This window comes from Lontra canadensis, unplaced genomic scaffold (genome assembly GCF_010015895.1).
Source record: "Lontra canadensis isolate GAN:19392208 unplaced genomic scaffold, GSC_riverotter_1.0 scaffold90, whole genome shotgun sequence".
Taxonomy (NCBI): Eukaryota; Metazoa; Chordata; class Mammalia; order Carnivora; family Mustelidae; genus Lontra; species Lontra canadensis.
In genome coordinates this window covers 5,947,755-5,963,187 of record NW_022631084.1, presented here as the reverse complement: position 1 = coordinate 5,963,187, position 15,433 = coordinate 5,947,755, and the positions used below count along the sequence as shown (strand labels likewise).

The following is a 15,433-nucleotide window of genomic DNA, read 5'->3' as shown; positions in this document are numbered from 1 at the left end:
CACACGCAAGATGGCCGGCTCTCCAGATCTTCTGAATATACATTCGATAATCTTGAACCCATTTAATTATAAAAGTGTGATACCCAAATTAGCATATTATTAATAAATTTACATTTATACGATGGTAATCAGTACCTATGAAAATAAAGACATGATTTAAGTTTTCTCAAAGTCTAGAAGTTTCTTCAGGCAATTTCCAGTCTACTTATTTGTGGGTTCAGTGTTTTTGTTTGTTGTTTGGTTCAGTGTTTTTGTTTTGCTTTCGTTCTTCTGGGTCCCCAAGTCAAATGGGTGAAGTGATTTTAACTTCCTACAGGGTGCCTAAATATCTAGAGCTGAAATTAGCTGTTTACTTGCCACTATAAAATTTCCCACTGTCGGCTATTATGTATAATCGTATCCCTTTTAGCATTTGTTTTGTTGCCTTCCTCTTGGAGTGTATATGCAGATTTATATTTAACCTTCCTGTGTTCTTTGTTTTTAGTGGTCCATCAATAATTGTGTTTAGCTGTAAAAATATATACAGCACCTTGAGAGAGGAGGAAGAAAGGGACTAATGGCATTGAAAGCGATAGCTGTATCAGTTTGTGAAAATTAACTTTTCCCCCCATAATGTCTGGTGGTGCTTTCTTTTCAAAATGCTAAATGGAAGGTGAAATACAGTAAAATGCTTCTTTTAATATAGTAAATGGTATCAGAGCACCATGACTAATAAAATCAGCTTTCTTATCTAAATGCAGAAAATTTCAAAGTCTATTTTCAGTAGGATTTGCTTTCAGAATGGCCTCTAGACAGTCAGCTGAATGGTGGGGAAGCGAAGTAGATTCCGATCTTTGCTGGTAAAGAGAATCATGACTTCATTACCTCCATTCTGTCTTAGGCATTAAAATGCTATCAGCTTAACAAAAAGAAAGAAAACACATCACAATTGTATCTCTAACTATTGTGGGGTGGGGGAGGGATTCACAGGTTAGATATTTTTATTGAAATAAAAATGTTGGATTCTGGGACTGTATTTAATTTCTTTACAAGGTTATTTTCTCTTAGGTAATCAGCTCAGACGTGGGGTCTACTGTTTCCTTCTGGATGATAGACACTGGGCAGAAAATCAAACAGTTTACTGGTTGCCATGGCAATGCAGAAATCAGCACTATGGCCCTTGATGCAAATGAGACACGGCTTTTGACTGGCAGCACAGATGGGACCATAAAGGTGAGAACGCAGTGATGCTTTTCTATCCAGATACGAGGAGGCTGAAATACTATGTGAGGAGACATAGCTATAGCTATATTTGTTTTCGTCTTTTTGGCCATGCAAGAGGAAAGATGAGAAGACTTAAATAACTCACACCATCTAATAACAAAGCTGTTAGGGGCGAGAAAAAAAAAAAAAAAGAAACCTCTGTGGAAAAATGAATAAATGATTTTTCTGAATAAATTATTTAACATAAAAACACAACTTGGCTTACTTATTTCAGAAAGCCTGTTCCAGTGTTCTGGATAGAGGATTACTTTGGGGAATAAGAAGTCCAAGTAATTTTCCTATGCTCCAACTAATATCTCTAGTTTTCTTTTTCTCAGTTTATAAAATGAGAAATCAGGGCAACAAAGAAAACTTTTTAAAATGGCATAGATTCAAATTTGAGGGCAAATGAATATTTTAAAATCAACCTATGTTGTAATTTGCACTTTTATGTGAAGGAAAGTGAGACAGTAAAGAAGGATCGTAGGCAGAAGAATCATTATCTTAGTTATTATCCTAAACTAACAATATTTAATACTTCCACTTTTCTTGTTTTGTAACCGTTAAATAATTTCTTCTGGGAGAAAGGTGCTATTACGTTTTGTGAACATGATCAAATTTTCATGCAAAGCCTAGATACTTGGTATGTGAAGTCATGCCCACCAGTGAATCCTCTCCGCTCCCCTCAGCTCTGAGACTAATGACAATCCTTGATTGGAGATGGCATGTGACACTTGGAGGCAACAGAAGGCAGTTTCCCAGAATAAGCTTTGAATGGTTCTCAAACTTCTGTCATAACTAGATTCAGGGCGTAGTAATGAAGTATGCCTTCCATGGTGGGGTGTATGATGCATGCTGGTATGCTGCATGGGAGGGTAATGGAAAGTTCTCTGGATATGTGGGTAGAACATGATGGAAGTTGGAAGCAAGAATTCCGGGGGATTCTAGGCTGGCTACTGTCAATGTGAAGGAGGTGCTATGGTGGATTGCAGTGAGAATCTCTGGAAATCACCAGAGCTGGGCCTCTGGGAAGGTTAAATGGCAGGAGGTAAGGACTGGGAGCTTGGGTTTAAGTAACCTGGTTTACAGAACTGGTGAGACGTATGCCAGTAATGGGACAATTCCAACCGCAGAGGTCAAGGTGGAATAAAACAAGAATAACTGGAACTGGAATTTTAGACAGACTTAGGCAAAAGGAGCACGTGAGTATCCCACTTACTGGTTCTGGGGTACAAGACCGAACTGAGAAATGAGACGAGTAGACTAGGTTCCTTTTTACCCCTTTCTTGGAAAGTAACCGGTTATAGAGTCCAGAGCAGGGCAGATTAGCAGATGGTTGCTAAAAGCTTGCAGATCGTCCCAGCTAAGGGACTTCGTTGGACCTGGGGACCTTTGGATCTTTACAATACCTATTTGTGGGTATTATTTTAGGTGGGTTTGGTAAGAGCCATGTTTAGAGGAAAATGCAGTGACAGGTGAAGAGCATGTGTACCCTTCAACATCTCAGCTCAAGCCTTGCATCATCAAAGTTACTGTGAATTTAGTAGAATAATCACAGATTTTGAAGATATATTTGTCTTTATCATAATAGCACAATAGAATTCTGAAATTTGGCAACCTCTCTCTAAGATGCATAAATCAGGGTTGAGCTGTTCATATGCCGTGAAGAGACAAGAATGAATGACATTTTCCAATCTCATTTATAATTTAGAATCCCAAAGCAGTACCTATGTCATCCAAGATTTAAAAGTATTGCCCTATTTATCACGGTTTTGAAGAATCTGATTTTTAATTACTTAATGTTTTAAATAATTAATGTAATCATACAGTAAAATTTGAAATATCAAAGAGTTACACAGCAAGAAGAAAGTTTCTTTCTCACCTCTATTCATGGCTCCTCCCTTGTAGCTATCACTGTTACTGGTTTCTCATACATCCTTCTAGCCAAAGGGCAGCATCTGTTTCTTAAAAGCAGCCCAATATTTATGTTGTTCTGCATTTTGCATTTTTCTATTGTGGACACTGAGTCAAATGAATGCATACAATAATAATAATGTTAGCTCACTTTTATCACATGCTGACCAAGAACCAGGTACTGTTCTAAACACTTTACACATACACACACACACAAATGCACACCCTCACCACACCTCCCCCCCACATATGTATCTATATACTTAGTAATATTATTATGTCAATTTTACAAAGGAGGAAACTAAAGCCCAGGGAAATAAAGCAAATTGCTTAAGGTTCCATAGCTGGTTCAGTTTAGGCAGAGCTTAGAAATATAGAAATGACGTATTCTTCTTAATGGCTACATTCTATGCTACTGTATGGATATTCCATATTCTGTTTAGTCCCATGAGCAACCAGGTTGATTCAGGTATTTATCTTTTATAAATAATGCTTCAAGAATATAAAAATATTCAAAATATGTCTTTTCACACATGTAAGTGCCTCTCTGAGATGATTTTCTTGAAGCTGAAAGTCAAAGGGAGTCTAGTCGAAGCTTATATGCAATTTAATTTTGGTAGTGTCTACTTGCCCCTTGTCGATGATACACCAATGATGTTTTATGGCAGGGCTTAGTTTTAGCGGCTGGTGACCTAATGATGTTCTGTTGTAAGTTCACCCACTGGGCCCGGGTCCTTACCACCTGCCGGAGGAAGCAAACTCAAAGTGCTTGTTCCTCTTATAGATGAGGTCTGGCATCCACTATCAACAGGACATTTTCCTGGGAGAAGATGGGAAACCTACCCATAAGGACTGTGTTTCAGGCTCTGTATTAGATGTTTAATCCTCCAAATGTCCCAGAGGAGTAAGTGTCCTGGGTTGTAAGTAAGGAAATTGAAATTTAGAGACATACACTTAGAGAAAGAACCAGGGTTTCAACGGACTCCAAAATATGGCTCTACATGATTTTAGCCTTTCCCTTAAAAATACTTATTTAAAGCTTTCAAATCAGCTATTATTGTTATAATTTTCAAAGATTTTATTTATTTGACAGCATGAGAGATAGCAAGAGAGAACACAAGCAGGGGGAGTGGGAGAGGGAGAAGCAGGCTTCCCGCTGATCCTAGAGCCCAAGGCAGGCCTTGATCCCAGGACTCTGGGATCATGACCTGAGCCGAAGGCAGACACTTACCCAGGTGCCCCTGAATCAGCTATTATTAGACTAAATTGATCAGGTTACAAGTAGAATAACAAAAAATAATGGGTAAATTTAAATGGTGAAGGGATTGTCTTAATTATGACATACTCTAAGTGAATCAGCCCTTGTCCAGAATATAAACACCAAAGTTTAAAACAATCCTATTATACTGTGTTATTTTACTCATGGAAGAAGACATTTTCTGTTCTTGTCTCAAAGGTGACTTAAGTTTTTCTCTTGAAGGTATGGGACTTCAGTGGATACTGTCACCACACACTAAATGTTGGGCGAGAGGGAGCTGTGGATATTTCACAGATCCTGGTTCTTAAGAAGACGATACTGGTTACAGGCTGGGAGAGGTATGATGTGCTTCATGCAAAACTGTAGGAAGGCTAAAGGAGAATGTTTGTATTTGAATCAGGATCTTTTTTTTTTTAACTTTTAAATAAAAAGTTTATTTGAGGTAAAGGTTAGGTTTTGAATCGGAATCTAAAAGAGAAAAGAACATAGAGATCTTGACTGATTCTGAGTCATTATCTTGCTGGTGAGCTCAGTGAGTGAAACTGCTCGGATTGACTGAATGCTTAGTGACTAAAACATTGTAAGATCACATAGCTCAAGCAGCTTTGAGAGGTGTTAGAAGGCTTTCTTCTGGCTTTTGGACTCTTTTTCTTTAATCATTCCAGACAGGGTCATAATACCATTTCCAAAAGTTTCCTAGATTTTATAGTCAATAAATTCCTAATGTATAAATTATATTCTTTCAACGATAAAGGGAACTCATTTCTTCCTCTCCTGTTACTTATTTTAGATTGCAGCAAAGAGGAAAATAGGCTCCGGAATTCTGTATTAGCTTTTCCTTCATATCCTTGCAGACAGGGGCCTGTCACGGCCTGCTTACTGTTCTCGAGGAGCAATTCTTCCATTTCATTATGAGGAAAATTACTTCTCTTTCTTGTTCTCCTGAGAGAACTAAGGGATCATAAACAGGACCTTTTCTATGGCATTGTATAAGCACTAGGAAAATGAAACTGTGATATTTGTGAAAAATATATTGTCCATAAATTCAACAGTTCACAAAATATGGCTCTAATAGGTAATTTGCCCAACATTATTCACCATGGAATTTTGATCTTAATGATTTGAAGCTAAGATCCAAATCAGATTTTATACCTAGAAAATAGCGGTATATATTTGGGGACTTTTATTGATCACACGAAAGGCTTTCTCTTCTAATGCAAATGTGCATATGCAGACTAGAAAACATAGTGCCACTTACAGCTTGGTTTTTAGGGTTAGTTTGGCTGTAAAGAAAGAAGGTATAATCCAGATTATTCTACTTGATATCAAGAACGAATTCAGTAATCTTCATCTTTGAAAGAGAAGGCTTCTTCACATCCTAAGAACACTCATGATCCATTAATGACTTATCTCTCAGTAGACTATAGAGTAAGTATTTCTATCTCGGGCTGTGGTAATAAGTCAGTTTGATTCTCAAATGTTATGGCATGGTAGATGTGAAGTATACAGTGGATCCAGCTGAAATTTTGAACATCACAAAAAAGAATTTTAAGAATTCATCAGTGTAAGTCAAGAGTTTAGAGATACTGTTTTCTTAATTGTATTTTTAAGATATCCATAGTTAGAAATTAGCATCAAAGATAAGGTGTTTTTTTGTTTGTTTGTTTTGTGGTATTTTTTTTTTTTTTTGAATTTTACACAAGTCAGTTTTAAAAGATTAGTGAGTAGATTCCTTTAAAAGTGGTTTAAAGGGACACCTGGGGTGCCTGGCTGGCACAGAGTGTGTGACTCTTGATCTCTGGATAGTGAGTTCAAGCCCCCCGTTAGGCATAGAGTGGAAAGAAGGAAGGAAGGTGGGGAGAGAGGGTGGAAGGAAGGGAACACCTGATGTTCTGCTCTCTCTGGATGGGTGGTGACTTTCTGTCATCTTGGAGAGGGAGCTTTGGGAAGACTGAGTTGAGAGAGGAAACAGTTACCACTCCTTCCATCTTTCCCCATCTTTTCCATCTCCCACAAGGTTATCAGGATTTGGATCCCTAGTTGGAACTGAAAGTTGAAGAAATACATTCTCAGTTGTATTCTTTCGCTTTCATATTGGTAGATTTAAAAAGTTTATTTCTGTGGTGCCTGGGTGGTTCAGTCAGTTAAACCTTTGAATTTGGCTCAGGTCATGATCTTAGGGTCCTGGGCTCGAGCCCCGGCACCTGAGAGTCTCCTTGTCCCTCTCCCTCTGCCCCTCCCCCATTCATGCACGCTCTCTTTCTCTTAAATAAATAAATAAAATCTTCAAAAAATTTTATTTCCTAAGTCAAAGCCCTTATGTGAGGACAGATTTTACTGGAATTCGACAGGGTCCTTTATATTAGGAGGCATTTAACAAAGTAGCAAGAGGACAGGTCGACTGTTCATTTATAATGGGAGAAGGATGGTCCATTAAGCCACATCCTTGAGAGTTCAGTGATTAGAGAAGAAATAACTGGAAGACTGACAGCTTATTAAGCTTTCTTTAAAACCTAGAGGGAGGTTGTTTAAGTTGTAGCTTTAACTTCAGGCTCTACCTAAATAAAGAGATTGGTTTGATAATTTTGCCCAGGATAAGATAGATAGTACATTTATTGAGTAAAGTATCTAAATATGCATCTGGCTTATTTTATTTATAATGATTTGTAACATTAAGCCCTTTACATACATTTCTAACTTAATCCTTAGCTTCATTTGAAAGGTAGGCAATATTTTGTAGGTATCTCGATCTTTATCATCAGCTCTTATCTCTAAGCTCACTTATCCATTTGCTTTCTGGACACGTCTGCCTGCAATCTCAAATTCAACATATTTTAAATTGAATTTATTATTTGTTCCCTCTTCAAAACCTTTTTCCCTCTTAGCTTCAGAACTTCAGTTAACAGCCAGAGACCTGAATATCCACCTTGGTTCTTCCTTCTCACTCAACATCACAACCAAGTACTGTTACCTATTTTATATTTCAAATATTTCTCAAACCTGTTCCAATTACTACTACAACTATATCATTCAGGGCCTCATTTCTACCTGGCTGAATGTCACAGACTTCTAATTTGTCCTTTTCTCTAGTAATGCCCCCATTTTACCTCTTAAATAGATTCTGCACATTTTAGCTATAGTAATTGCTTTCTACAGTGCATTCTGTCACTTCCTTGTTTAACACGTTTCAGAATGTCTATAAAATACTTTGAAACTCCCTCTGGTCCGGACCTATTCTTCGTATCATTTTTATCCATTCCTGGGTATATTCTAGTAATCTCTACACCCAACGTGGAGCTCGGACCCATGACCCTACCATACAGAGTTGCACACTCTTCTGACTGAGCCAGCCATGTGCCAACTGTGGTACTTTTCAAACTCAGATATAGGAACCTGCTGTCAGCCTATTCCCATGTAAACCTTACCCCTTGCCTTTATTCTCTCCCCTTCTCTAGAAATCCTTCTCCAAACATTGTTCATGTAGCTAACATTTATTCTTGTTTCAGGTCTTGTTCATTTATCTTCTCCATCAGGACATCTCTGTTTACTCCCGAGGTGGAAATATGCCTTCATTTATCTTTGTGCTGTATACCTTCCTGTACTTTGTTTAATGTAGAATTAGATTATAGCATTTAATGCGTGTGTGTGTGTGTCTGTGTGTGTGTGTGTTTGTGTTTAAGTGTGTGTTTATGTGTGTGTTATAGTGTCTGGTTCTTAGTGGATGCTCAATGATAGTTGTTGAATGATTTAATTAATGTTTATTAAATAACAGGAAATCTGAGAGTTAAAGAAGTTAATTACTCAAGGTCACAGTCTGAATAAGGAGCAGGCAGGATAGTTATTCAAATCTATTCCGTCTCTCAATAAACTGGGAATCTAAGTATTACCAGTCTTCTTTCACAAGGGAGAATATGTGGCTTGAGAAAATGTGTAGTCTAACCAACATTACAAAGCTAGTAGGCAGCTGAATTGGAATTCCTGTGCCAGAGTCCATGCCCTTTCCACCATTCCTGAGTTACAAATAGAGTCACCGAGTCATTGGAGAGCAGCTATATTCTCTTAAACAAGTAATCTGATTGAATAGGTTGGTTATGTCAATCAAATCTAGGGAATCAGTTTTGTGTGTTTGAACACATAAAAGACACCTTTTTTAAATTTTAATTTTTACTTTTTTAAAGATTTTATTTATCTTTTTGACAGACAGCACAAGTAGGAAGAGAGGCAGGCAGAGAGAGGCGGAAGCAGGCTCCCTGCTGAGCAGAGAGCCCTATGTGGGGCTCAATCCCAGGACCCTGAGATCATGACCTGAGCTGAAGGCAGAGGCTTAACCCACTGAGCCACCCAGGCGCCCCAAAAGACACCTTTTTAAATGAGTACTGGATGTTATGTGCAACTGATGAAACACTAAATTCTACCCCTGAAACTAATAATACACTATATGTTAACTAAATTGAATTTAAATAAAAAAATTTTTAAAACCATACTTTAAATTAAAATTAAATCAAAAAAACAAATTAACACCTCAAAGATTTAGCTTATTATTATTTTTCCTTTTTTCTTCCCACACAAATTTTTAAAGTACACCTAGGTAGAAAGTGCTGAGTTAGGAACAATGGTGGATTGAGTGTGAAGAAGCATGATACTTGCTCTCACGGGCAACATATTCTAATTGGTGAGTCAACTCACACAAGGCAGGATATGATAAATGCCACTGTGAAATGGTTCTAAGCAAAACCTGAATTGGAGAGCCCATGTTGGTTTTCTAGAAATGCATTCATTAATATCTAGAGAATATATCAAATCTGTTAAGAAGAAGCAGCCCCAAATTCAGAACTTCTAAAAAGATGTTTCTTACCATTTTAAGTAAAATATATTTAGAGACAAAGTTGTGAATTGACATAGGGCCAACTAAGTAATGTCTGGTTAAATGCCTGTTCATATTTACATTGGTAAAATTAAATGAATAGATGATCAATTAACTTTGCATTTGCACATAATATGTATAGTTCTGGTAAAATCAAAGAAATAATCATAATATTTTAAGATATTATCCTGCCCTAAAATTCTATGATCCCATAATTTATAAAAATAGACTTGGGCTTTTAGTTTCTCCCACTGTATTTCTTTGCTTTCTGTTAAAAGAAAAACCTATTTATGAGGATTTTATCTCTGTAAAATAGCTGGACTTATATAAAAAAGGGAATCATTTATTCAAGTAATTCTGAAAATTTTATTGATTACATCTTTCACAAAGCTCTGTAAAAGTAGGTGCTCAATAAATAGGTATTGATATAACTTGATTTCTAAAAGTATTTTTAAATGAAATTAGATTAGGGATTTGAAGTTCCTTGACAATAAAAAACTTATCTATCACAAGATATTAAATTCTTAATAATTACTTTACTAAGGTACTATAATTCTATGTAACTCAATTGGTTTCTATTATTAGAATGAGAACCAGAATGAACATTTCCAAAGTGTAACTTACTTTGAAAACCATGTTGGAAGTCAGGAGGGGGCAGGTATGTTGGAGAATCACAAATAACCCTCAAAGCTAATTTTGTCATGGCTTTGGTGTCCAAAATTTGACTCCCAAGAATTTTAGGAAAAAGAATAAAAATGAACTGATTTATATGGAACACATTCTCTGCCTTTGAGATACCTCTTTTAAGCCTAAAAAGCACAATGGACTGAACAAGGGTAGATTCTTATGGTAATTGGACTAACACCACCCAAACAATTAGCCTCTAAGGGAACAAATAGTTGATTGTGTTCTTTTGTTCTCTCCATGACAATGACTACATGATAAGTTTTGGTAAGAGTTATTTTCCCATCTCATTCACCCTAAAAAAGGTTGTTTTTTAAAATATTTTTTTCTTTTTTGTATTTTTTTGTACTTGACAGGTGAATTAATTTTGTTCTCACAGAATTGGTTATTATATCTACATTCGGAGCGAGAGATCTGATCATCTTCACAGATGACACAGTGACTCAGGATCTCTCTGATGGGAGGTGTGGAATGGAACGAGTAAACTCTTTCAATGTCAAAAGAACAAATCTCTCAGACTCCTAAAATGCCTTAAAATTGGCTCATTCAATTTAACTCTTGGCAAAAGTACAAACTTAAAAAAAGTTATCTTTGAAATGGACAAAGTGAGAAATACAGTGTGGATTCTTAAGGTATTTTAAGGATAACTGTCATTTCAATTGAAAGTTTCAGGTTAGGTTTTAAGGGAAAGGTGGCAGCTAATTAGTTTCTCAACACTTTGGCACACAAGGTCAAATATCAGAAGGGATAGTTTTTATACCATCTTATGAAAAGCATTCTGTGCCTTTGACTCGTGTTACCTAAATATATCTAGTTAATATGGGTATCTTGGCAAAAAGACATTTGACATTGAATTTTGTCTCCATCCCCAAAGGGAAATGTCTTCAACCAAACTTACCATTCAGTAAAGAAAAAAATTAAAAATAATTACATGTAGGGGGCCTGCGTGGCTCAGTGGGTTAAAGCCTCTGTCTTCAGCTCAGGTCATGATCCCAGGGTCCTGGAATGGAGCCCCGCATTGGGCTCTCTGCCCAGCAGGGAGCCTGCTTCCTCCTCTCTCCCTCTTTGCCTGCCTCTCTGCCTAGTTGTGATCTCTGTCAAATAAATAAATAAAATCTTTAAAAAAAAATAATTACATGTAAAGCTCTTATAAGATTCATGGCAAATTCAGAACTGCAAAGTACCTTATTTATAGTATGTTACCTTGCTAAGCCTCATATTAATATTATTAAAAAATGTTAGTATTAAAATTATTGATTTTTTTAAAGAAAGAATAATTCATACACCAATTCTACGAATATTTATCAAATGCCTATTATGTGCTAGGTATGATTCTAAGCATTGCTGATACAGAAAGGCAATAAATGAAGTCCCCCCTCTCCTAGAGCTTGTTTTTGGTAGGGGAGAGAGTGAATAAACAGACAAGTGAATACAGACCACAATAGCACCTAATGATAAATGTAATCAAGAGAAACGATGTAGGATGAAGGATGAGATACTCAAGGGGGAGAGTTTTACTTTATTTTATCTTTTACTTTAAATAAAGTTTTATTCTGACTGAAAAATCCAAGTAAGTAAGTAATAGTGCTCCCCGCCTCAAATTTTCTTTTCTTTTATTTATTTAAGTATGTTTAACGTTACTCAGTGCTTCTCAGGATAAATGTTTTCTTAATCCCCTTCAGCTATTTTGCCCATCCCCACACCAATTTCCTTTTTAGCAACTACTGTTTTGTTCTCTATATTTAAGAGCCTTTTTTGGCTTTGTGTCTTTTTTTCTTTGTTCATTTATTTTGTTTCTTAAATTCCACATATGAGTGAGATCATATGGTGCTTGTTTTTCTCTGACTGACTTATGTCACTTAGCATTATGCCTTCCAGATCAATCCATGTTGTTGCAAATGATAAGATTTCATTCTTTTCATTCTTCTTTCATTCTTTATTCATTTTATTTTTATTTGTATGTATACATATCTTATGTACCTTATATGTCTTATACATATATATGCGTGTGTATATATATATCTTTTTTATCCACATCTTCTTTATCCATTCATCTATGAATGGGTACTTGTGCTGCTTCCATATTTTGACCATTGTAAATAATGCTGCAATAAAATAGGGTATGTATATTTTTCGAGTTAGTGTTTTCATTTTCTTTGATAAGTATCCAGTAGTGGAATTACTAGATTATATGGTAATTCCATTTTTAATTTTTTAAAGAACCTCCATAGTGTTTTCCACAGTGATGGCACCAATTTACATTCTTACCAACAGTGCATGGGTGCCCTTGTTTCTTTACATCCTCTCCAAGACTTGTTATTTCTTGCATTTTTAGCCATTCTGACAAGTGTGAGTTGTTATATAACTCTGCTTTTTTTTTTTTTTTTTTTTAAGCTAGGCTCCACACCCAGCACGGAGCCCAGCACAGGGCTTGAACTTATAACCTTGAGATCAAGACCTGAGCTGAGATCAAGAGTTAGACACTCAACCAACTGAACTATCCAGTGGTTTGGACTTACATTTCCTTGATGATTAGTGATATTAGACATCTTTCTAGGTGTCTGTTGTCTTCTTTGGACTAATGTCTATTCATATCCTCTGTCCATTTTTTAATTGGATTATTTGGGGGTTTTGGTATTGAGTTGTATAAATTCTTCATATATTTTGGATATTAACCCTCAAGGGAGAGTCTTTAGATAGAGTGGTCACAGAAGGCTCAAATAAGGTGACATTTAGATACAGAATTTTTCATTTATTTATTTGACAAATATTTATTGGATACCCATTATAAGCTGGTCACAATGCTTGCTGTAATGGGATTGCAGAATGAGATAAGATGCCTGGTTTCTAAGAATTTTTAATCTAGCAGAGGAGAGTAGCTATATATATTTATTAGATGTTATAACAAAATGTGAACAGAGTGAGAGATGAGAAGAAAGAAATATTTCTTTGAACTCTAGTTATTAAGAAGCCGACCAGAGCAAGATGGGCCTTAGAGAATGGGTGTATGAGTAGACAGATGTGGGACTGCATGTAAAAGGAAATCCACAGAGGGATGGATGAGCACATCATGAATGAAAACCAAGTAGCTAGAAATGTGGAGGGTGCTTAGAGAGTGGTAAAGGTTTCGTTTGTGTTGAACAAGAAAGTGGGCTTCAGAAACTGAGGCCCCGAATCCATCCAGCAATTCAAAACCAGCTCCTACAAGCAAGAAATTTATTTGAAGCCTTGTGTTCTACCTTTTAAATCCAGGTGAATTTTACATTCTAGAACATAAATTCATCTCTCCTATTTCAAAATAAAAATATTGTCCCCAAACTTTTTAAATAAATTAAAGAGTGAGGGTGGAAGGTGGATGGTGAAGCATATTTACCTTATGGCTTTCAGTAGCTCTGTCAAATATTTAGCTGGGTATTCATATTTTACTTTGAATATCAAGGGTAGAACAATAGAGAGAACTAATCCTAAAAAAGTAGATTGGACCCAAATAGCACTGGCTTTTGAATGATATGCTCACTCATTTGAAATGTGCCATGAAGAGAGTGGAAAACGAATACGTGTCTTTTAATGAGGCATTAGCCTTATATTTGACCAGGCTGTTTCCTCGGCCTCCAGTGCCTTCCTCTTGCAAATCCTATTCGTCTGCTATGGTGCAGTTCAAATATGACCCCTCACTCAGCTTTCTGTGATTTCTGTAGCTGGGCTTCCTTGGCAACTGGTCAGTACTTCCTTGGCATTTATTGCATTTCACTTTTTTTTTTTTAAGATTTTATTTATTTATTTGACAGAGATCACAAGTAGGCAGAGAGGCAGGCAGAGAGAGAGGAGGAAGCAGGCTCCCTGCTGAGCAGAGAGCCGATGTGGGGCTCGATCCCAGGATTCTGAGATCATGACCTGAGCCAAAGGCAGAGGCTTCAACCCACTGAGCCACCCAGGCACCCCTGCATTTCACTTTTCATGTGAGTCATTTGATGCTCATGGTTCTATCCACTGCAGCACCTGAATATGGACTTCCATGTGGAAAAAAAAAGTGCTTGTAAAATGAATATAGATGAAAGGCCCCCCAAAAGAACGATTATTCTAGTGGCAGAATAAAAGATATACTAGAGGTGGGTGGACTAAAGGCAAAGGTATTGGTTAAGAGGCTCTTACAATTATTCAGTGATGAGGTAGTGAACACTGGACTAGGTAGTTGATATTGGCTGTTTAAAATAAAAAGGAAGGGATGAATTTGCTAACATATTGCAGAGTGGGAGTCCAAGTATTTGCTGTGACTGAGGAAGAGAAACACACAGGAAGCTGGACTGCTTGTCTGGTAACCAAATTAGGGAATTTAGGACCGAGACCTGGTGTGGATGGAAGGTGAAAACTTTGGATTTCTTGATATGTTGCTGATGGGAACATTATATAGAATTGTCCCCTGGCAAGTGGGAACATCTCAACACTGGGGAAAGTTATGAATGTGGATAAATTTAAGAACCATTTTCACAGAAGCAAGATTGCAACCTGAGGTGGTAGATAGAATCCCTGAATGAACCCACATGAGTAGAGAGAAAGGAATAGAGGAATGACAGTAATGTGTATAGTGAAAGAAGGGAAGAAAGAGGGAAGAGAAAATAGAGAATGGGAGTGAAAGTTCAGGGAGGCAAGAAGAGAAGCAGGATGTACTAGAAAGAAAAGAATTTTCAGGGGTACCTGGGTGGCTCAGTGGGTTAAGCCTCTGCCTTTGGCTCAGGTCATGATCTCAGGGTCCTGGGATTGAGCCCCACATTGGGCTCTTTGCTTGGCAGGGACCCTGCTTTCCCCCCTTCTCTGTGTCTGCCTCTCTGCCTACTTGTAATCTTTCTCTCTCTGTCAAATAAATAAATGAAGTCTTTAAAAAAAAGAATTTTTAGGAGCAGAAAGATACATCCTTCAGAGAGTGAAAACTTACAGTGATGGAGCAATTTGGAGACCTTTGGGAATAAAAGCAAGATTTTGGATAGGTGAGCAGAGAGTGAGGGTGAAGACACCAAGCCTGCGGTTACTAACTGGTTACTATCACTCATTTGAGGTGTGTATGCCTCTAGAAGGAGCAAGAGACTTAGTATAGTCTGATAGCCAGAACTTAAATCATCGTGTGGAAGCAAGGTGATATTGATGGGCCACAATTTAATGTTCATGCCCCTCCCTTCCCTACCAGGCCCCAGGCATTTCATTTCCTGCCTATCTGGCCTGTCAGATTCACAGCAGTACCCCAAGATATTGGTCTTTTTAAAACTATTGTTTCTGCTCAAAATATGTCTGTCACCAGAGTCCTGCTCCTTTGGAGTGGCACTTTCCAGGTGTGTTTCACAAATGATAGCCCTTCGAGATGCTATCTGATATGGGACTCTATGGTCAGGTAAGTCTGGAAAATGCCACAGGGAATGTTAACATGTGAACTTCTATGGAATCTCTCATGAAGAAAGACCTTACTACTTTTGTTTCAA

At 37.2% G+C, this 15,433-nt stretch overlaps 1 protein-coding gene across 1 annotated transcript in view; it reads left to right on the top strand.

Moving 5' to 3' along the window:
- Window positions 1-15,433, top strand: part of WDR49 (WD repeat domain 49) — a 128,790-nt gene that overhangs the window by 71,479 nt on the left and 41,878 nt on the right. Inside the window, exons 8-9 of the mRNA XM_032836090.1 lie at window positions 1,048-1,212; window positions 4,637-4,752. Coding sequence (XP_032691981.1) covers window positions 1,048-1,212; window positions 4,637-4,752 — 281 coding nt within the window. The remainder of the gene's footprint in view (window positions 1-1,047; window positions 1,213-4,636; window positions 4,753-15,433) is intronic.